General features: G+C 40.0%; 1 protein-coding gene across 1 annotated transcript; it reads right to left on the bottom strand.

Moving 5' to 3' along the window:
• Window positions 1-18,813: 18,813 nt before the first annotated feature.
• On the bottom strand, window positions 18,814-21,872 carry LOC129099054 (inward rectifier potassium channel 4-like). The gene is made up of 2 exons (XM_054608221.1): window positions 21,850-21,872; window positions 18,814-20,437 (listed from the first exon to the last, which is right to left on the bottom strand). Exons 1-2 carry the CDS (start codon window positions 21,870-21,872, stop codon window positions 18,814-18,816), a joined length of 1,647 nt encoding a protein of 548 aa, XP_054464196.1.
• Window positions 21,873-23,873: the final 2,001 nt, after the last annotated feature.

Raw genomic sequence — 23,873 nt, 5'->3', positions numbered from 1 at the left:
AACATGAACCCGGCGTGTGAGTTAGACACAGTCCTGTTTGTTACACAGGAGCAGGTCTGTCGTCGGGAGGGAGCGGAATGTGTCCTTGTTCTGTCCGTTAAAGAAAACACCCTCAAACCTTAAGTCCTGTGAACCAGCAACACAAAATCACGCCCAGTGACATTACGAAATAGTGCATATAGTGCAGGTTAAGTGTGTGTGTGTGTGTGTGTGTGTGTGTGTGTGTGTGTGTGTGTGTGTGTGTGTGTGTGTGTGTGTGTGTGTGTGTGTGTTTTCTTTCTTTTTCTCTGTCGATGATATAAAATAAATGAATTCAATAACAGATTTCGTGCCGTGTGGATCCCAGTGTGACGACACTAACCTTTAATTCAATTCAATTCAGTTTATTTTGTAGAGCCCAGAATCACAAATTACAAATGTGCCTCAGAGGGTTTTACAATCTGTGCACATGTTACATCCTGCAATGTGCAACACATTACACATTACACTGTGCAATGATAGTTAAAAAAGTTAGAAATAGTTGAAATAGTTGTTTTTTTTCTCTGTCTGTAAATATAATATTTCAGTTATTGTTGTTTTTTCTACTGTTTTTTTTTATTGCTTATTTATAATACTTGTTTTATTTTATTTTTTATTTTTATCTTGTCTTCTTCTTCTATGTCTCTTGTGTGCACTTTAACTCTCTGCTGTTGTAAGCCTGCAAATGTCCCCGCTGCGGGACTAATAAAGGATTATCTTATCTTATCTTATCTTATCCTCTGTCCTTCCCTCACATTCACAGGAAAAACTCCCCTAAAAACCCCTTTAACAGGGAGAAAAGAGGGAGAAACCTCTGGGAGAACGACAGTTTCTTACATGTTAATTAACACCGGAGTGGTTCCCCACCTGTCGCCTGCCACCTGCTCTGCAAGGCCTTCATCACAGGCTGTCATCACGGTTCATAGGAGTCCCTTTACCACAGCACTGTGCTAAACACTGTGCTAAACACTGAGTAAAGGCACCAAACGCTCATTACTAAGGTGCTCTAGAAGCTAGAATCACTGGTTCCTGGTCATGAACTCAACAGTGAGTCTTCTGAATGGTCATTTGATTTATCATCTGATGATATGTAATATTTAAAGTGTTTTCGACACAACCCCTAAATCCTGCTTGTTGTTAATTACATGATTCCCGGTCATGTGAACTCATTACCAACGCTTGACTTGCAGTGAGGTGGCCTTAATTTGCTTGTTTAGAAACCTTTTTTTGTTTAATCTGTTTTTTTTTCAATTTGGTTTTACAACAGTTTAGATTTCAAGTGTCATCTGATCCACAAAGCTCCAAAACAACATATATATATATATATATATATATATATATATATATATATATATATATATATATATATATATATATATATATAGAACAAAACCAGCACAAGTTGCAATTAAACAAAGCTCACTATAATCTAACAAGGAAATAGTGAAAACATTGCTTTTTCCATCTGCACCAAAGTCCATGTAAGAAATGTCCGTTTATAGTTTCTCTCTTCAACTTGTAAAAACGTAGGAAACGTTTTGCTCCAACAGGCTGCTGCTGTGTTCTCAGTTAGTAGGACAGAAACACATTTCTATAATTGTGTCAAGAAAGAATGTCCAAAACTTATAATAATCAACTATATAAAAAATGAAACCCAGATTTAAAATAGGAGCACTTGTCGCACTGACACAATTCATCATTAAACAATTCACAATGAAAGCGATTATCCTGTTTATGATCATAATGTCATAAGAAACATAACTATTCTTAAAGTGCATTGCAGATTGTTCAACATAAAGACTTAAAGAACGAACAAGTCATCGGTCATTTTGGACCAGTCTAAAAACACACTCCTAGGCATGGCATCCTTAAATCATCTCTGATATCAAGACTTTATGAGTTGGGCTTATGTGCAGATGGCAGAGCCAGAGTTGGAAATGCTAAACGTCTTACTTCAGCAGTGAGGAGAAGGAGGTCGTCGGTTGAGAATCCGTGAGTTCCAAAGTGACGCTCGCTCCCGAGCCCGAGCCCGGATGAATGCCTGCTCTGTGTGTCGGTGAGGCTTAAAGAGCTCCTTGTACGAGGCTGAGGGGGAAAAAACAGAAACACAGTTAGATGGGGAGGACAATCCTTAAAGGAGCAGTGGACCTGCAGGCCTGGAGGTCTCTGATTGGCTCTCTCTCTCTCTCTCTCTCTCTCTCTCTCTCTCTCTCTCTCTTCATCAATCCAACCCAAACCATGATGCTTCAGAAAATGGAGATGAATTTATAAGAAAATACATTTTGCAAGTTTTATGCAAAGGAAAGTTTGCAAAATATCTGTTTATCTCATAAATGAACACCTTTACCTGGGGAATGCTTGTCTAAGTATAAGTATAAGTGTTACACTTCTTCCTACTCCTTTTCAGACATATCAATTGAATGTATGTAATTTTTTTTCTTTAGTGAAATAGTTGGCACATCGCTTTTGTTTATTGTAGTGTCATGTTTTTTTTATTTTGTTTGGTGTTATTTGCGATGTTTGATTTGTATTTTGATATGTCTGAAATAAATAAATGAAATCAAAAATCAAAAAATCAAAATCTCCATACACATGTTCTGTTTTGTACAGTTGTGCACCTGAGAAATGAAACTTTGGTTTTGGTTACTTTGGATGATCTGCCTTTTTTTTTTTGCAGAGCCCCAAAACGACCATTTTATTTACAGGCTCCCTTCGGCCTGCTTAATAGGAAAACTTCAAGTGTGCACCATTCTAAAACATAGTGTATAGATTGGATTCTAAAAATAATCACGAAATGAAATCCAGTGTGCAGCTGCAGGAGTTTTGTGGAAACTTTATCAGCTGAGAGCAATGTTCTCGTGCAACATTTGATGAGGCAGTTTAGATTTCAGAACATGCTCGAGGGCATTTCCGTCACTGACAGATCCACAAATTAAAATCTAAAAAATAAAAAGCTTTATTAGAGGTCTGGTCGTTTCTTAAGGCAGTGGAGATAAACTGCGCCTCAGTTCATCAGACATGTTTCATGCTGTTCAAGTCTCAAATAATATGCAGTTTATGGAGGAAAAAAGTTTGTCAGATTTTACACAATGATGCTTCAAACACAGTCAAACAGACGGACAAGTATCGGTGGTTTTGAACACATTTGAATGTCAAGGTTACAGAATTTGCATCATGGATAATTCATTTTCTTTTTTTTTTAAGGCAGAAACACACATTTGTGATGTTTCAGAAATATTCTGGTATATATATAGCCTATATATATATATAGCCTATATATATATATATTTATCCACTTCTAGACAAATGATATGACTTAGATGTGGTGAAATAGGTGCACAGACAATAATGGTCATCTCTCTCTTTCTCTCTTAATATAGAAAATGAGTAAAACTCAAACGAATGTGAGTGTTTTTAATTGCATTCTCGCCTCAGACTGAGACCCACGGAGCATCACGGACACACACAGGCTCCTTCTTCGGAACAATGACCTCTTGTATCCCCGACATGCGACACACTGGCACCCAATCCAAAAATCACCACTTTTTTTTTTTTTTTTTTTTTCATTATCAGTTAATGTCGATCAGGGAATCCTGCAGCCATGAGTGCTTCTCTTTGTCCCAATCCTCCTCTCCCTTCCTTTCTGTGCGTGCTTTGTTTTATCTCAGGTGAGTTGTAATCATGTGATCAAAACCAGCACCCCCTTAGATGAAAAAAAGAGAAAGAAATGGGGAACAAAAAGCAGTTTTGTGCATGTAAAAAAAAAAAAAGAAAAAGGAAAGAAGAGAAGGGAATAGCTGGTGTCTTCCCTTCCACCGCCACTCTCTGACATACACACATATGAGCTCCAGAGAGGAGACTCCTCCCCGGTGAGCTGTGGTGGACTGTCCGCCTCCCGGAGCTCTAGAAGCGGGCATCTTCAGACAGACACTCGCTGAGGCGGCGGAGGATTTGACGTGAGTGCTTGTTTTGGCCTGTGTGTGTGTGTGTGTGTGTGTGTGTGTGTGTGTGTGTGTGTGTGTGTGTGTGTGTGTGTGTGTGTGTGTGTGTGTGTGTGTGTGTGTGTGTGTGTGTGTGTGAACAGGCCCAACACATAGGCCTGTATCTCTAACCTGAATGAATTCATTCTACACATCTGTCTATGGCCACAAGGTGCTGGTTGTTTAATTAAATAAGGAACTGGGTCGAATTTTAAATGCTTCAAAAATAGCCTATATTTTCGAACGAACCTCTTGTTGTTGTTTTTAATTATCAATGAGAACCTGCAGCTGTTACAGGCCTGATTCTTGCTTGATAATTTCCTAAATTTCTTCTGTCCGAAAAATAATGTAAGAGCTGACAGACTGCTGCCTTCAGTCAGAATGAGGGAGATTTAATAAAGCAATTAAAGATAGATGTTTAGAAAACATTTTTTATGTAACGTGTTTCTATGATTTTGCTGCTGATAATGCATGAGTGCTACAAATGTTGTTATTTAAGATCGTTATTTATTCTGACTTATATATTATATGAAACAATGTATTCAGTATGAAAAGGCTTGTATTGCAGCTGGTTGATACTTCTTTTAAAAAGTAAAGTTGGCCTGAATAATTAAAGACAATTTTACTTTAGTAGTTTAACATTTTTTCAAAGAGAAATACATAACTTTCAAAATACTAAAATACTAAACAATACAAAACCTAAAAGAAATTTGTCTCAGTGGAATATAAAAACCTGCAACCTTAAGGAATATTATGCAGTCAATTATTGAAACTGCCCCCAGTGATCAATAGTTACATCTTTTAGATATTGGCATGAATAAACTTATTAGGTTAATGACAAATCATGGTCACACAAAATGCACATTTAAAAGTAATATAATAACCAAATATTATGGAAAACTAATGTCAAAACTGCTTTGATTCTTCTGCATTTGGTTTCACTGTGCACATACACATGCAGCTTTTGAGACTCAATCTGCACATTAAAAAGAGTTTTTGTTTTTAAAGTTAATACTTTGCTGCATCCAAGAAATGAGAAGATAATTATATTGGACCAAATTATTTAGCAATAACATAAACAAAGAACCCAGAGAAGAAACACACACAGACAGAGAGAGACAATGATGCAAACGTAACCTGCCATGTGACAGAAATTATGTAGTTTGTTGTGAAGCACACACACACACACACACACACACACACACACACACACACACACACACACACACACACACACACACACACACACACACACACACACACACACAGCACATGGCAAAGAGTGACAGTTAAAGGTCAGCTATCAGTCGGCGTCAAAGCAGGGGCCTATCACGGGCCACACAGTCCTTTGACTTTTGGCCCCTAAATCTTTTATCCGGGCCAGAATTACCGCAGAGATATACATGCACACTACTCAACCTGACTTTACATTATCAGACTCCAAAACAAACCCGTTCAAAAACTGAATATGGAGCTTTAAATTGTATTCCAAACCCGTGTGAGCCCAGTCATCTACTGGTGAACGACAGGTACTGAACTGTCTCTTTTACACATGTATAGGGACCAAAACACAAATATACAATAGATGTACACATTTTATTAGAATTTAACAAACTGGCACACTGGAATTGGAGCATTTAATGCCTATGTTTCGGCCAAATAAAAAATACTTAAAAGTTGTATATATTTCTTGTTTATTTGTTGTGATTTATTAACATTAAAATGGAATCAAAACTAATTTCACAACCACATTAGAAGGATTAAATCCAACACTTTTTGTTAAGAATGTTATTTCCTCCTTTGAACTATATAACGTTGTTTTGTATATTGTATCTAGTTATGTTGCTGGTATGACGTTTTAGGTAAGAATAAAAAAATAGTGTTTCAACTGAATGGAATCTAGAAACCCAATTTACTTGTGTTATGTTGTGTGTTATAAAAAAAAAGGGACGCATTCTTCAGCACAGAAGCCGCTATCTCCCTTTTCGGCCCGTTTCACAACACATTCCGGCTGACTCACAAAAGGCAGGGAGCTGCTCAACTGACCAGGGAGTGACGTTAGTGTGGTGTTGTGAAAAGTCTGTATCCCTTGAAATCTGTTTATATCCCTCTCTTTCTCACAAACATACTCGACCTCCACGCCTCTGTGACTCTATCTCTCTCCCTGCATGCACCTGTGCAGGACAGAGCAGGTGTGTCCGTATCTGCTCGTTGAAGTGACTCAGTCAAGCTTGCAGAGGGATCAGGTGGGCTGCAGTTATTAAGTTATTACCAACATAATCAACTCTGTCTTATAGTTTGAAATAAAAGCAGCATTCAAACTTGAGTTCCTCAGGAATAATGGCAGTAATGACGAGATACTGATGGATTCTCCTTTATATTCCTGCCCTACAGGGGGGGTCAGAGGTCAGGGTCAGACATAGAACGACACAGCTGGAGCTGGTAGGGATTGAGAGTCAGAGGGTTTGAAACCAGCTTCCTTGTTCTTCTTCAGACCATCTCTCCATTTTAGAGGCCTACTGTAATGAAAGGCGTCTAATGAAAGTAACTGAGCTTCTATCATTTATAAATTATTCTCTAATAGTCATAAATATTAGTTACATCCCCAATTAAAATGTCATGGAACCTGAACTTGTTGCTCTGTCCATCTGTCTTCATAAATTCATGCAGCTGTGTTACTTTTAAATAAGTCCTGTGAATCCTGCCTTTGTGCTCATACCACCAAAGTTCCTATTATATTGTTTTCTCCTTGTCTTTCTCTGAGTTACTGGTTAGGGAGGAGGGGTCGAAACTGTGTGTGTGTGTGTGTGTGTGTGTGTGTGTGTGTGTGTGTGTGTGTGTGTGTGTGTGTGTGTGTGTGTGTGTGTGTGTGTGTGTGTGTGTGTGTGTGTGTGTGAGAGAGAGAGGGGTTGGCATGAACTTGGAAGAGCTTTCACTGCAGCTGGGGAGTGAGGTGGGATGTCGTGTGTGTGTGCGTGTGTGCTATATGTGTGTATGTGAATGTATTTGCATGGGCTTTTGAATGTGTGTGTGCATAATGTGTGTGTTGTTGTATGCCTGCGTTTGTGTGCATGCATGTATGTTACAGAGAGACATGGGTGGTAAATACATGTGTGATGGACGGTGCTGCTACTGGTGCTGGTCGGGTGGGGATGAATGGGGGTAGGGGTGTGTGTGTGTGTGTGGGTGTGTGTGTGTGTGTGTGTGTGTGTGTGTGTGTGTGTGTGTGTGTGTGTGTGTGTGTGTGTGTGTGTGTGTGTGTGTTTGTGTGTGTGTGTTGCTACCTTAATGAATAGCCCATTGTGCATTCTGCTCCATATCTCCACTGGCCAGCCAAAGGAAAGACTCTAGTTACTTCAATTGTGTGAGGGGGAACATCTAAAGGAAATTGATATATAGGGGGTTGAGGGGGGAATGTGTGGGGGTGGTGGTGGTGGTTGGAGGGGCACGGGGTATTGGGCTAAGGGTCCCAGGTGAGACGGAGAGGGAGAGTTTAGTTTCCTGTTGCTGATCTCTGCTGGTATTCTGTAATCATCACTCTACTTGTTTTTGAGAACTTGCCTTTCCTCTTTACACTCTCAGCAGGCAGTTGGTGTTGTGCTCATTTATTGTTCATTGTACTGCGTTTAGAGGTGCAGTGTTATGATGCATGTTTGTATTACTTCAATAGGTTTGCATAAAGGTAGATTTTAAGTGAATACAAGCTAATTTATAGATTGCTGTTTTGTTTTTGGGGAGTAATGTAGTATTAATTTTGCCATTCAACATGGCTACAGCTGATGGTTGTTCCACCCTTGGTCCAAACTATAATATACTTTCTGTCATATTGATTGCCATTAGATTTTTATAAACAATCATGGTCCCCAGAGTATTACTCCTACCAACGTTGGTGGTCCTCTGACTTTTGCTTTAGCCCCACCAGCAGGTTGACATTTTTGTATTTTAGTAAAATATCTCAACAACCATTGGATGGATTGCCATGAAATGTGGTACAGATATCTATGATGCTCAGAGGATGTGACCTAATGACTCTCAGACTTTTCCTGCTCAGGAAGAATTTTTTATCACTTTGGTGATGCCTTGTTTTTTTATCCAGCACCAACATCTGTAAAACTAACGAGACTCCCTTTAGCCTCAGCTAGACTCTGGGTTTTGTTCAAATTGTCAAATGTCACCATGCTAACACGCTAAACTAAGATGGCTATCATGGTAGACATTATACCTGCTAAACAGCAGCATGTTAGCACTGTCATTGGGAACATGTTTCTATACTGGCGTTAGCATTTAGCTCAAAGCACTGCTGTGATATCTGACTGACTTTTTGATGCTGGTGTTTGGCTTGAAACACTTCGATGCAATTTGGTTATATGTAAGTGACTTACATAAGATTGCATAGTGTATCACCCCTTGTGATTAAGCAAAAGGTTGCATGCATGTAAGTTGCATTAAGTTGAAGTTCAAGCATAACAGAAGTGGTGCTGTTTAGATTTGTGGATTAACATTATAGAGTGTAAATCTCGCTGTGTGTTAGGTGGCGTTATGTTTTACGATTACGACATGACAACTGACTTATTAGACATATTAGTTTGGGAAAAAGGATTGTGTTTATGAAAAGTTTTTACTTTCATAGTTGGCCAGGTGTGAATGCTCTGTCGAGACACATGACCTTTTGACCTTAAGAGCCATCAATTCAGGTTTACATCGCTTACTTTTTATACACAAATAATTAGTCACAGAAGCACTGAGCAGCCATTAACACACTGACAAGCATCGCACCCTTTTGTGTCAAATAGGACCAGCCCTTAAAGCTGTGCGGTCGCTGAGCTCTGCTGCAGCTGTGAAGGCAACAAGAGAGGAAAGAGAAAAAAGGGGGCGATTGAGGAAGAATAAGAGAATCCTCAATGTTGCCTTGTGTCCTTCACAACTGTCTCCTGTCTCCCTCTTGGAGCAAATTCAGTCACGATATTCTTTTAAGTCCACCTCTCTCTTCATGTGTGTGTGATTTTGTCTGTAAAACCCCTCACACATCCCGACACATGTAAGCAGATTTCTTGGCAAGATTTGGAAACCCCCAAAGAACCCATCTCTGCAGGACAAGGGGACATGCTTGAAAAATGATAATTGGGCGGAATGAGAGGCGAGGGACGTGGAGATTGAGTCATTTGAAGGAAAATGCAGAAAATGATGTTCAAGAATTCAGCGGGGAACAAGGGTGTCCTTTGTTAGGATGGTTCTGCTGCATGTCTGTCTGGATGGTTGCTGTTCGGGACATCATCACGCAGCATTGATGTGCCTCTCTAAAAATGTCCCATTTGAATGATTCTCTCACAGAATGTTTTCCCCCCAGGACACAAAACAAAATTCTCATTTAATATCTAATTTTGCTTGACGTCCTGATAGCTGAGAACAAAAATATGTATTCCAGATACTTGCAACGGTGGTGGAAAGTTTCTGAGTACATTTATTTAAGTACTGTACCTTAGTACTGCTTTGATTTTTGTGCTTCAGTTGAAAATTTCCCTTTCATGCTTCTTTGTATTTCCGCATATTTATTATGTTTAAGAGGGAATTATTGTGCTTTGAACCCGCCTTGCTAGGAACAATAATACGAAACATAATGTGCTTATAAAATCTGATGCATTGTTCTTTATGAATGCATGAGTAATAATAATGCAATATACCACTCACAGGAGCATTGTTGTCTGACAACTAGTACCTATTCCTTATACCTGATTATTTTATAAAACAGGATGCATTCCTATAAACGACTTGACAGTAAATAAAACAGTAAACTAAAATGCTGCTTCTATGTTATAATGCCTCACTATTAATAAACCAATTATATAACAGTATACAATAATAAAATCATGCAGGATGAGCATTTTTAGCTCTATTACTTAACAGTTGTGTAAATTCTTGAAGGCAAAACTTGAAGTTGTAATGGAGCACATCTGTTGTGTGGTATTGCCACATTTAGTTGTTGATGTGAATACTTCTTTCACCAAAATGTTCAACCAGAGGTGAAATGTTAAATTGTAGCAGAAGGACTGCCAGGATCAGATTTACTCAAATAAGATAATTGTCTGACATTGCTGTCAGTCCACCCTCATTTAAATCAATAGGGTGGGAAATTAAACACTGAACAGCCTCCAAAATGACAATAAAGTTGAATTAACAGCACTATTAAACAGTTTCAACAACAAAAAAACATTATAACCTTTATGAAGTAGGATTTATTGCGGAACTGTTGCATAAGTCTACATTACTTTTAGCTAGCTGTTCCTAATAAATCGGCGTGGAGTGAAAAGCTTTTGCACATGAAAGAACTTAATAATGGCTCATGTTAGACTTGTATCTGGTTGTATTGATCATGGGTAGTTTTGAATAGGACATGTTGTGTGATGAAGTTGTTACAGTACGTGCTGTGTGTATTTCACATGCTTTGTACGTTTCTTGGACAGTATTGTTACTTTGCTATATACTATATTTTTACATATATTTTGTTTATATATTGTCTATATAAGCATTGTTGTCTTAAGAGACTCTTTGATGAGTCATGGAAGTGGAGTAGAAAGGTAGACAGTTGGAATGAACTCACTTTCCAGTTAATGTTTCACTGAAGGAGCTGAAGTAGGTAATTTGTGTCGCTCAGTTATGTCATTGTGCAGATGAAGAGCTGCTCTGAGTCATTCATATCCTTCACTCAATGGATAAACTCTTGTTTCTGATAAACCAATGTCTTGCATCAGGATGAGTGAATGCCAGTCCCTAGAAAGAGACCAAAATTGCAATCAAAGCACTACAATAAGTAATGTAACATCATTTTCATGCCAGTAATATAATGTTCTGGCATCTTAATTGTACCAATTATTGCATGCTCACTGGTGGTGCCCTTCACCTTCACTGTGTAGTCCAGCTCTGAGAGTGGATTGACCTGGGTTTACTTCTTTTGTGTTTACAGGACAGAAGCTGTTTTGATGCGAGAGGGGAAAAAACATCGCAAGGGAGAACAGGAAGAGGGGTGATGCTTCTTAGGAGGAGATATGGAAAAGGAGGAGGATACCAGAGTCACTTTCCAATCATGAGTTTTTCTCGGAACATTGAATTAAGCAGCGTGAACGGGTGGGGGCCTCGAGGGTCTGGGGGCGGCTGGCCGCAAAGATGCCTGAATGAAAGAGTTAGTTGTTCAGCGCTGGGATAGGGAGATGAAAGAGGAGAGGGAGATGGCGAGTTTGTCGGACATCAGTCCCCTCTCCCATTGCCTCCTCACCCTGCGGCCTTCCCTCGCTTTGCCCATGTGAGTTAGAGTTCAAACACAGGGCCCACAGCTGCTCACACACACACACACATACACACACATAACTAAAATATACAAGCAGACGCGCAAACTACTTGCAGAAATGCATCTGCGTACTCAACAGTTGATAGGCAAACACACACACAGTCACACAAACAAGCAGACAGTCACATGTGCATGCAGTGCCTTTCGGTGCACACTGGAAAAACAAAAGTCGATCACACACAGAAAGATCAAACATAATGTCAACCGACAACACGAGACAATTAAAACAGTTTATTGCCCGTTAATGCTGACAATAATGAACATTAATCTCTGACATGATGTATATTTGAGTACAACAAATACAAGAACAACCCATATCTGTTTAGGAAGAGAGTACAAAATGTTTAGATTAGTGACCTAGTTCAAAGAGAGTACTTGTAATAAACATAAAAAAAAAAATCCTGCAATACCACAAGATAATTTACAGAGATCATACATTCAAAACTTTCCTGAAAAACAGTCATTGATATTGAAAAAGTGTGATTGGACAAGTCCATTGCAGTTAAACAATGTGAACGAATGCCCTTTTAAGTTTATGATACATAGTGCATGAATTTGCATGGATAGACACAGAAAATATACACATAAATACATACCTACATGAAAAAACTGCAGCACGACTTTACTGCTTGAGGGATGGACCTTTTTTTTTTTTTCAGCACCTGTAACTCTGTTACTCACATTCAGTCAAGACTAAAGCTTCTAGATCAGAAATACCATCATTGTAAGGGTTCAAGTTATCAGGCCCAACAAACAAAGCCGTCCTTGTTGTCTTCATCGAGAGACACTTGTTACCGTTCAGTGTTGTGTCTGTTCAATTGTATTTCCTCCTGATCAGTTACGATAACTCTATTCAAACGTCATCATGTTACATCAGAGCCTGTTGATTCGTTTGGTTGACATACTAACCTACATGGACACCAAAAGTGTTCACCATTCATCTGATTGGGGTGTGGATATGCATCGATATTCGACTGAGGAGAGATAGAGACATGATATGAAAACGTCTTCTTACAGTTTAAGCTAACTTGTTTCTAACACTGCTTGAACCCATATAATGTGTTTGTTGTTAACATTAAAATGCTAGATACTAATAAGCACCGCTCATTGTTGAAAAACATTAATTTTGTGTCCTAAAATACAATTCAGTGAGATGATTCAGTCGTCTAAATGACAAGACATGTAGAATTTGTGTTTCAGGTTGTTGAATGATTTTGCCTCCCATGATTTTTTAATGTAGTAAAACTGTTTAAAGGTTAAAAGGTCGGTAATACAAATCGATGTGATGGCCTCCCCGCTCAGCTTAGATTTTTTTGGTTAGCAAATTAAATGTTTTTTTCCACTTTATTTCAAACACAAGATTGTGTTCAAAAACATTGCATGAACGGTTCTATTTCAAACAACGGACGGAAATAAAGAGAAAAACAAAAAGTTTAAATTTTCAGAGAGCATTACAAATCATGTCATCATCTTTAAAAAATACTGACAATAATAAAACATCTATCCAAATGACAAGTCAAGGCTTAATGGAGCTTGTAAATAGCCCAACAGCAGATCATGCACATCTAGACCCTGATGCGAGGGAGTGCAGTTTTAGTCCGTCTAGTTCGGCCTCTAAGAGCATCTTTGTCTTTTCTAGGTGGAGAAACAGCATAAAATCTCTAATCCACTGAATAAGTGTATTTTGCTACTAGAGAAGCAAAAGCTAATGAGTTAGCCTGTTATTTGGATAAAGACAACATCAAAAGTAGTTATTAGAGGGGAGGGTCCAAACGTTTTTCTAAATACCTCTGTAAATCGCCCCAAAACAGGAGTCCAATAAGGAAAGATTATTTTTTAGCATAATGAAGAAACACAATAGATGCTCAATGTATGCACAGTGCTACCTGGCTACCAATCAAGACCTGGACACAATAAAATAAACCCCTCTGTAATATTACGCATGCCAACACCCTCCACTATTTCTTTTGGATTCATTGTAACGTGTTTTACAGGTTTTTATGTTGTGTCCAGCTCTTGTAAAGCACATTGCCAGCCTCATTCTTCTCCCTTCTAGGATTGGCTCTCTTTGGCCAAAAATATTTTTGGAATCTGTAATCGTACACCCCCCATACAGCAACAGGGAGACAGGTGAGAACGAAGCACGGGCTCAAGATGGCCGAACAGTTTTACAGGAGAAGTTGTCACTTATGAAAGAGGGGCATGTCTGAAACAGGGTTTTTCCACAGTTAAATGTGAGGATAATGTACCGCACTGACTGTGAGAGAGGCTTGTTTAAATGTCGGAGTGAGAGCGAAACGGATTCAAGCATAGCAGAATCAGAGGCAGCTGATTAATAATAAAAAAATAATAAGACACTGGGAGCACACAGATTTAGAAATAAAGACAGATGTGGAAAAAAATGGGAACAAAAGGACGAAGCTTGAAAAAGGGGTAAAACAGTAACACGGAGATCAGTGGTGCACTCATGCCTTGGGGAAAGATAGTAAAGATGTGACATGGGAAGAGGAATTGGAGGAGTTTAAATCCCAGGAGAGAGACGGAGGGATGGAAAGGTCAAGAAGATGATGGATGCACACACACACGCACACACACACCACACACATCCCATAATTAGCATGCTAACAGGCAGTTAAATGCCCCACACAAAGGCTCACTGTTGAGCCTCGGTTGCTCACTTTCGGAGACAATGCACAATGGGAGTCAGTGGGAGCCCCCAAATCACCCTAATAGCCGACGTGGCCCAGCATGGCTTCTCCTATTTTACCATTCCACCGATCACAGTCATTCACTCACTCACTTACCGGCTAATGAAAAGCCGATAGCCTGGAGGCCTGCGCTCACTGAGCAGCTTGCCCCTTCCTCCTCATTTCCCTCTTTTCATCTTTTCCTCCACCGACAGAAATGCCTCTCCAGTTCTCCTGAGGTTCAGAGGTCCAATATGTGGGCATGGGAACAGCGACAAGCTGACAAAACAGGGATGGAGGATATGTAATTAAAGGAAGATCAAGACAGGACAAGCTGACAGGGGAAGTTCTCTTGTTAGCCGGACACAGGGTGATTTTAACTTGATTAAAATCTGGACAGAAATGATTTGATTATGGGGAAAAATGCAGATACTTTACATATTGATGTCAGGAAAGTACCCCAGAAAACAACGCTGTAAGTGCTTTTTGTCAAAATGCAGTGCTGATATCCTCACAATGTCAGAGGCCAGGACGTGCAGTGAGCTGCTCCGTATGTTGACGCTCCGCAAAGCACATTTTCATATAACCTGCAATGGGCCTGGTTCTGTAGGCAATGAGGTTAAGCCTCACTGAACCCTCTGTCAAATTCCTTGGGGGGGTTTAATTTCAGGCAGCACCTGAGATTTGCAGTGGAATTACTGCACACGTGCCAAATTCTCCCAATAGATGCTTCTGATCCACCTGTCGTCAAGTCGGAGATTTGGTATCTTCATTATCTCTCTCATATACTTCCTCTTCTTCTTTTGCTTCATCTGCTAACAGTAACTAAAGCTAAAAAATGGACCGTGAAACTGTAAGTCCACAACATCTTAACCATTCAGATACTCTACAATGTTTACAGCTGCTTCTCATGAAACAAAATGTACACAAATCATAACTTTAAAATATACTCTTCAGGCAATCCCCTCTAAATTAAAATACAAAAAAAATGTCCACACATTTCATATCAACATACTGTAGTTTGCTTGAGTCTTGAATTTTTCAGCTATTTTAAATCAACTGAAAAACTTGTTTTTACAGACTCCTATAAAATTGTTTCCACATCTGGACACACCTGGCGGTTTGTTGGTGCTCTACAGCATTCCTTCTGTCAGGAACCACTTAGTCTTGAAACGGGGCCCTCTTCATCAACAGATTAAGAGCTGACTGTACTACAAAGAAATTCTGACCTTATTACTGAAACCTGCCAGCAAACTGTACATTCTAGAAGGCAGCCTTGTTGACCAGTTAATCATGAAGTAATCAGATCTGGACAGTATGGAAGCCTCCAACACTAGAGTCCAAAAGAGATGTGTTATATGCCCCAGGCAGGGAAACTTTGTTTTATTACCTTTGTCCAAATCACATTGTTTATATCTTGCTTTTGACAAACACCTCCTCGTTAGCACGTGTTAAAGAGCTACGTTATAAGTAAAGTAGTCAGTCTGAACCTGGCCAGTTGTACATTTTTTGCATGTGTGTAAGTAACTGTGGCTGTGTTGCAGAAAATGAGCTAGAAACACTTTAGTTTGGATAGAAAAGCGATTTGCACCCAATACCTTCTTCCAAGGATGTGGAGCTTAGAATAAAATCTATTTAAATACCATGGGGGAAAGCAGCACCTCACCAGAATGAAATGCAATAATTTATACAGAAAATGTATTTTTTCTAAAAGTAAGTAGAGCACACCTGTTCTTCTATACATGGTCAGCTGATTGGCTAATTCGCACCAGGTGTGGTGTTTTAATCAATAGAGCCACTTTTAGACATATAAGTCAGATCAGTTCAGTGTCAGTCAGCCATCTGCAGTGTTTATCGATAATTCATCAGGGCTCCATTATGTTGTGTCTTGTGATATGTTACACCCACTGCAATGCCCCCCCAGGGTAAGTAGTCAGGCCTTCCCCCTGAGTCACAATGTTTTTAGTTGTCATACTAACACACACACAGTGCAGGTAAAATCTAATCAGACTTTTGCTTTACAGGGTATTAATAATCATCTTAATGTGTTTTTCTCAAAACATTCTTGAGTTTAGACTTCATGATACAGGTTTGAACTCCTCTGCTGCTTCCCTGTTTCACCCCTAGAGGGAACACGTGGCTCAGTGTATTCTGTGAAGCCTCTACAATATAAATGGCTGCAGAGTCATCTAGTGGCTTTGGAGCTCCAGCACTCATAGCTGAATTAGAAAACATTGCATGCATTTTATGTATATTTCACCAGGTTTCCAAAAGGACAAACAAGCAGAATTATATAAATATTTTTATTAGCGACATCAAAAGGGATACAAGGAAGAATAAAGTGCGTTGTACGAGATATTTCTTTCTTCTCATCTTATTTCAGTTAGGACAATAGTTTGCTTAGTGCATGTTTATCACAAGACTTATACAAAGCAGCAAGCAAAGATAACAAAATAATCTCTCTGTTACAAAAAATGGCTTTTACAGTGAGTGTTTTCCTGCACTCAAGTTGGCTCCCCTTCTGTACCCATGTTGAAATATGAACTACTTCTACAAGCCAAGACCAACATTACAGAAAGACTGTTATACACCACCAGTCAAAATGTTTTCTTATTTATTGCATTCTAATGACAATTTTGGATTGATCCCAAGCAATTTGATGGTAGTTTCATTATGAATAACCTCAAATTAGATAATTAAAGTAAGAAAGACATTCAGCCTTTTTTATTTTTGAAGGGAATTAGGTCAATTAAACATACTGCCCTGTATATTTGTTACCTTTAATTCTGAAGCTGTCTACACACATTTAAACAGCTGCGTCTAATGAAGAGCTAATTAGGATCTGAGCCATAGGTCCTTGTCACAGCAGGCGTCGTACAGGTGGATTGAATGACCTTAACGATGAATCCTTTAGGTGTCTCAGTAAAACATGTAGCAGTGAGCAGTACGCACAGTACCTATGCACAGGGCATGCAGACATTGCAAAAAATGCTTTAAATTCAAAACCAAGTTTTGGTTGAGCTTCAAAAATAACCTTAAAAGTTTGGAGCACTTAGTTTAAAGAAATTGATTGTATCTTTGAACAATTAGACATTAAGAAACTGACCAGATATCTGATTGAAAATGTTCCTGCAGTCAGGATGTACTGTACAAATTCATTTTATAGGACATATTCATACAATACAGCTGTCTGTCACAGGTTTCTCCTTAGAGTTATCTTTGTTACTTAAAAGTATATATGACAGTAATTTATATCAAATTTATGAAAACATTGCTTTAGAGAAAACCTTCTTACTACAATCAGTCTCTCACGGCCATATTGATTGATTGAAACCCACAACACTCAATAAAACCAGCTAAAAAAACAAAAAAAACTCACTGAAAAGAGTTGCAATATCATCATGTTCAGCAGGTCGACTGTTCTGACAACTGTGTGACTCTATCTAAAGGTGGCAGTACTTTCATATATAATGGTCAATCGGAAGTTAAATCGTTAGTTAGTTTCAGTTCAGTTTGAACTACCAGATGGGCGTAAAATTATGTTAAATTATGTTTTCAACGTCTACTGTTTTCTTCACTGCAATTTACCTGACATAAACTTGACTTTATCCCCACTGCCCCAAGACACTGTACTCCTCAGCCTTCATCCATTCATTTCCTGTTGTGCTTTACAGTGGCTTCACACCTTTCCAGAACCTTTGGCGAACAAACAACAGCACAAACATAAATCAAAGCCAGCTCCCTGTATTGTTTTTGTGATCAATGGCTGCAGCCTCCACAAGAAACTAACTGAAAAAGAAAAAAAAAAAGTGATCCATAAACAGAACAAAGGGTCTACTTTGCCTGACATTGATAAATATTAGTAAAGTAATATTTGTTATGCTCTTCTTAGGATCAGTAAACTAACAAATGTCTAAGTTATACAAAGCTTTGTTTTCAGAAGAAAAAATGTGTTCTTTACATAGGATTTCAAATGCAGTGCTGTCTTCCTAATAAAGCAATACATCAAGACAAATGTCAAAAGTTATTGTCTTAAGGAGTCTTAATCAAATTCAGAAACATAGTCCTCCTGCTACTCTTAGTGATTGCACTTTGAATGATCCTGGGATTGTACTGCACAGCAAAATCAACAACTGTAGTTTCTCACTAAATAAAGGGAGGGTTCTTTAAGAATTACCAGAAAAGATTCAACCAAACAGTCAGTCACAAAAATGTGCAAAAAGCTGACTTTGCAGGAAACTATTGCAGGCATGATGACCATTAAAATCCATGAACAACATGGAGATTATCAAGCATAAATTCAAACAGTGCATCAAATTTGACCATTTAAGTATTGAGCTCACTCCTCTTCGAAAAGGAAGAGAATAAATGAAGTAGAGTCTTTAACTATGAAAATGTACAAACAGTCCAAAATGTTTACTTTTACTGCCATTGTGCTTTCCCTGGGTTATCAAATCTTAATAAAAGCCCATCAGCGCTTTGTCTGAGATCCTTTGTCTTTCTGCAGAATCAGTCTGGTTGATAGCTATGGCGCATTTAAGGAGTGTAGTTGCATGTGCCAAAAGTTATTTCGGAACCTGTGCTCTGTTTTGTAATTTCTAATCTCATTGAGAAGAAAAAACAAACAAATGTAAATGTGAAACAAAACCGACCAGGCAAAAGGGGTATTCATTTCTGGACATGCAATCCAAAGTTCGCCAAGCATACCCTACTCAGGTCCAACTCACTGTAGAAGAAGTTGAAAGGATTTGTGTGGGTGAAGTATAAGAAGGACACAAGACAATCATTAGATGTCTTGCTCACTCTTATAAGACACTGGATCAAGAGGGATGGCAGTCTGTAGGATGTCAAACTCCATCTGGTTGTTGTCCATGTCCAGAACGCACATGACGCTGTGACTGCCTGATGTCATGGTCGCTGTGTCCTGGAACACATTTTGGAAGTCTACAGACGCTGAAGTCCTCCTCTCCTCTGCCCTCTCTTTCCCCACAATCTGTGAGTCGAAGATGTCATCCTCTTCCTCCCCGCAGCTCAGTGCCATCTCGTTCTCGTAACAAAACGCGCTCAGGGACCTGGGAATAAAGTCTTTCGTGGATCTACATGCCGAGACGGGAGAAGCGGTAGAAGAGGCCCTGCTGGCGGCCTTGTCGAGCTCCTTTGCGCTGAGATGGGGCATTGACGGCACCTCGTAGGTCTTGTGGAAGCGAGCGTAGTCTACCTTGTATCGGTCACGGTCCTCGTGGATCACAGGCTCAAACCTGTGACCCCAGAAGACCTCTCTGGCGAGGTAGGAGCTACGGAACTGGGTGGTCATGGCCGTGGCCTCCACCATCCCCTCCAAGATCACGACGATCTCAAAGTCATCCGCCTCCAGATCAGCTCGGCTTAAACTGTACAAGGGGCTGTCTTTATCTATCTCGTGGATGATTACCAGCGGGGATACTAGAAACAGTCTGTCTGTGCCCTCATCATAGCCCACATTGAGGTCCATCTGCTCCAAGGGGATGAACTCTCCCTCAGCTGTGACGTAAGAACGTATCAACTGGGCACGGACATGAGCCTCCACAATGTGGCTCTTCCGCAGGTTGCCTACCCTCCACATGAGGCACAGCTTGCCATCACGCAGGGCAATGACAGCATTTTTGGAGAACACGAGGGTCTGGTTCCTCTTCTTTGGCCGCGCCATCTTGGCCATGATGGTGCCAATCATGAAAGAGTCAATGATGCAGCCCACAATGGACTGGACGACCACTGTTATCACAGCGACGGGGCACTCCTCGGTGACGCAGCGCCAGCCGTAACCAATGGTGGTCTGGGTCTCCATGGAGAACAGTAGAGCCCCAACAAAGCCTTGGACATGGAGTATGCAGGGCATCCTTTGTGTCGGCCCTCCAGATGTGTGTCCAGATGTGGGCCCGTGCAGCCCCGCCACCGCCAGCCCGTCACCCTTCACCGTCGGTTTCTCCTCAAAGTCCCCATGCACCAGAGAGACACTGTAAAAGATGATGCCGAAGAAAAGCCACGAGACCAGGAAGCTGGCGCAGAATAAAAGCAGCAGGTATCTCCAGCGGATGTCCACGCAGGTGGTGAAGATGTCAGCTAGGTAGCGCTGCCTCTTTTCGTCCATGTTGGTGAACAGAACATTACATTGTCCATTCTTCTTTACAAACCGGCTACGTACTTGGCCTGAGCCCCTTGTCAGAATCTTCCCGTTGTAGTTGTTCATCCCTCCTTGTCCCTTTATGCTGGACACGCCAGCAGAGGCTCCCGACCTCCTCCTACTGTCTTCTGTCTCTGCGTCGCAGGGCGAGTGCAGTCGGAAGTTGAGGGAACTGTGGCCGTTATGGAGTCCCGAGCTGGAGATCTTCTGGCGTGACTCCTCCGGTAAATTGCCTGACACAATGCCGTACCTGTGAGGCCAACAGAGAGGGGGAGATTAGGATCCCAAAAGTTGGTATCTTTATCATTCAAATTGTAGTGTGAACAAAATTTAGGAACAATTGATAGAGCCAGTAATCTCACTGATCCCTGTGTACTTCCTAGTGTACCATTTAAAGCCCACAAAGACACAATGCACATGCTCTCATAGACAGCGACAAGAAGATAATACCTGACTCATCAGGGATACAAGGGTTGGTAGCAGTCTCAAATAGGAACCTGCCTCACAGTTTAGGGGGAAATTCGGACATGAACACAGTGATAAAAGATATATTTAAATCCCCTTCCAAATCTACTCAAATTGACCAAACTCCCAGTCACCTGAGTGTATCGATCAACCTCACCTGTCTCTCTCCTTTACATGGAGGATTACCAGCAAGGTGAGTTCAGTTTAGCTACGTGAGAAGGATTGCCGGTCATCATAGATTACAGGATTATATCTGAGTCAGTGTCAGTCAGACAACCCGTTTTGAGATGGACCAACATATATGTTACCTGTTATATGTAGATGAATGTTAACACACTCATTTATTCTTTCATTAACTCACTGATAAGAAGAGATCCGATGTTCGAAGGCGTTTGATCGTTTTTTTTGCATAGATTTTCTCCATGAAGTCAATCTCTATTGTGCCTTGAAGGGAAATTTTACATGGGCTTTAAAACACCACACAAAGAAATAAGACAATAAGACAGTTGGAACCACTGCGCAAAACTGCAAGACAAAAGGAAACCCAAACTATGAGACATCTAAACCCTGACAACAGAAATGGTATGAATTGAAAAATGTATGTTAATGTGGCAGGCTAATAATGTGCAAACTATTCAATGTTCAGCGTATTGATGACCATTAATACAACAACCGTCAGCCTTCTTGTTCTCTTAGCAGCTGATCTGCTGCAGATGCCTGAAGGCAGGAGCTTTCAGGACAGTGTAGGATGGCCTTGGCCTTTCTAAGGATGTGCTTGCTGTAAATATCCCTGAGCCGGGCCTGACTCACCGCGACTAGATCACCAAATTAGCAAGCCCATTCTTACCGGCAGTGTTGAAGATAATGTTACAAAATGAACAAATAGTTTCTGTAAAGCATCTGTTGTGACGCCCTTTGACGCTGAAACTCCCACACAGAATAAATTGATTAATAGGTATAACAAAAGGCATCATGTCCAAACAACTGCAGTTTCCATCTTAATTCTTAATTGTGCTGTGAATTGGCACTTTGCCACCCTTATTTCTAATTTCTTTGTCAATTGGGACTGATGGCAAAGGGAGCAAAGGATTAGTAACAAAGGAATGCTGAAATCCAGGAGCAGATTCAGGCTTTTATAAAAAACTAAAAAGGACCACTAAAATGAAGAAATAATAGCTCAATTGGCAGCTCCTTCACCTGTTGGACCTACTTGTTCCCATGGCACCAGTGGTCTCTGGTATGGGGCCTGGGTGGGAGGCCAGACTCTGTCCTGCTCCCAAAAGTCAGATCACCACCATGGAGGTGGTGCTTGGACCACTGAGAAGATCACTGCAGGAGAGATACAAAGAGTAACAGAATCAGTCCGTATCGGTTCATGTAAAATCTCCATTGTCTAATTAATTGGGTTTAATCCATGAAAGTACAGAGAGCTGAGGGAGGCACAATTTAATAACTGCAAAACATTACCTTCTTTGACTTTCATTAAAACCTAATCCAACACGGTTTCATCGCATTTTATCTCTTCATATGGCGTGGGTTTGTGTTTCTAGTCTGTTTCGTGTGAGCTAAAGATATGGATGATTAGAAGAGATGATTCTGCAGAGTGTTTTGAAGGAACAGCGACCGCACTCTTGAGATGTAATGTTGTATGTGGGTGCAAGTGGCTGTTTTACATTGGGTGTGACACATCTGGTAATTATAGATTAACCGAAGGGTTTACTCTGGTTACACAGTAAGGAAACATCTCAAGCAGTCTACTATGCTTAAGCCAGAAGATAAAGCATAGTAATGTGCACCTCTCCAACACTCACAGAAACCAATAAACAATACACTATGAAAGGATTTATTGAAATGCTCTTTTTGGCATCTTCGTTTCTTTCTCTACACCTTAAAACAATCTGGTTTAGAGATTCAGAGTCAAAATGAGCATCCCATTGAAACTGATGCTGTTCACCTGGGATTTTATTTCCTATAAATCTGGGATATTAATATGATACTATTTATATACAGTATACTCAATTCTGAAGGGTATGCCTACACAGTCTGTAAATCAAATTGACTTAAAAATGGTTGGAACAATATTTTTGGTGTGAACACCAAGTTGGAGAATTATTGATCACTGACTGAGTTTAAGTTCAAGTACCATACAGTCAACCTATCAATACATGTGATACATTTTAATCATGTGAGCTTGTGACGACAAGAAGTTGGCTCAAATGGAACTAAAAGATTGATTTATGGTTTCAAATGAACTGATCTACGATATCGTCTTGCTTTTATTTTTATGGAAAACATTACAATCAGATGTTGGTCAGGTTCGTTGTGATTTAATAAGTGGGCTTGTATAGAAAACCTTCATGGGCCAAATAACCTAGAAATGTGTTAAGCTATCATTTGGTCTTTGTAAAAACAGCACAAAACTGATTTTCTGTGACAAAGTAGAAACTCAACAACTTTTCCCCAGGAAGACATTGAGTCTTAAAAAACATGACCACAGCTTTAGTGTTTTTTTCTTATTACAAAAACTGCCTCTCGCATAACCTTCATTTCTTAGTACCTGTGCTGTAAATCAATGGTAAATCCAAGCTGAAGCCTGCAGTGGTAGCTGTTTGTTTTTTACTTTATGTATTAAATGCATTTAAGGGAATGAATAAACTCAATGTAAAATTACTGAACATCATGAGGAGAGGAGGATCTGTATCTTTATATTTATACAATGACACATCCATATCTGTAATTATACTTGAATATGAGGATTAGATTTTCATGTTTTGTTTGTGGTCTGTCTCCATACAGATGTACCCAGCTACGCAGCTGTGGAATAACACCCCTCACCTCCAAGCTGTATCTATTAAAGGAAGATGCAACCAGCTCACCATCCATCCTCAGTGGGGTCTCCCTCTTTTTGCAAAGATTTAATAACCAGTAATGAGGTCGGTAGAGGCAGAGCGTAGGTGGAGGAGACAATACAAACCAGTTTATGGTCACCATGCAGGTAAAACTGGGACTTTCAGTGTAGTTGGTTTCCATAGAAACACAAGTCTCCTGTGGCATTTAGGGGACGGAGAGCAGTGGAGAGAGTCACCAGAGACATTGTGGTGAAAGAGGGGCGAGTATACAGTATTAAGTGCTCTTATAACATGAGTCAGAGAGGGAGGGAGAGAGGGGATGAGTGAAAGGACAGCAATGCAACATCTACATTTGACTTTAGGTAGACTCTA

This window comes from Anoplopoma fimbria, chromosome 11 (genome assembly GCF_027596085.1).
Source record: "Anoplopoma fimbria isolate UVic2021 breed Golden Eagle Sablefish chromosome 11, Afim_UVic_2022, whole genome shotgun sequence".
NCBI classification, from domain to species: domain Eukaryota; kingdom Metazoa; phylum Chordata; class Actinopteri; order Perciformes; family Anoplopomatidae; genus Anoplopoma; species Anoplopoma fimbria.
Note: the sequence above shows the minus strand (reverse complement) of the source record. Positions and strands in the feature narration are given on the sequence as shown.

Coding starts and splice junctions, on each gene's coding strand:
- LOC129099054 (XM_054608221.1), bottom strand. CDS start 21,872: ATGGGAACAAGTAGGTCCAACAG. Junction 20,438..21,849: donor GGAACAAGTAGGTCCAACAG/GTGAAGGAGCTG, acceptor TTGGCCTCACAG/GTACGGCATTGTGTCAGGCA.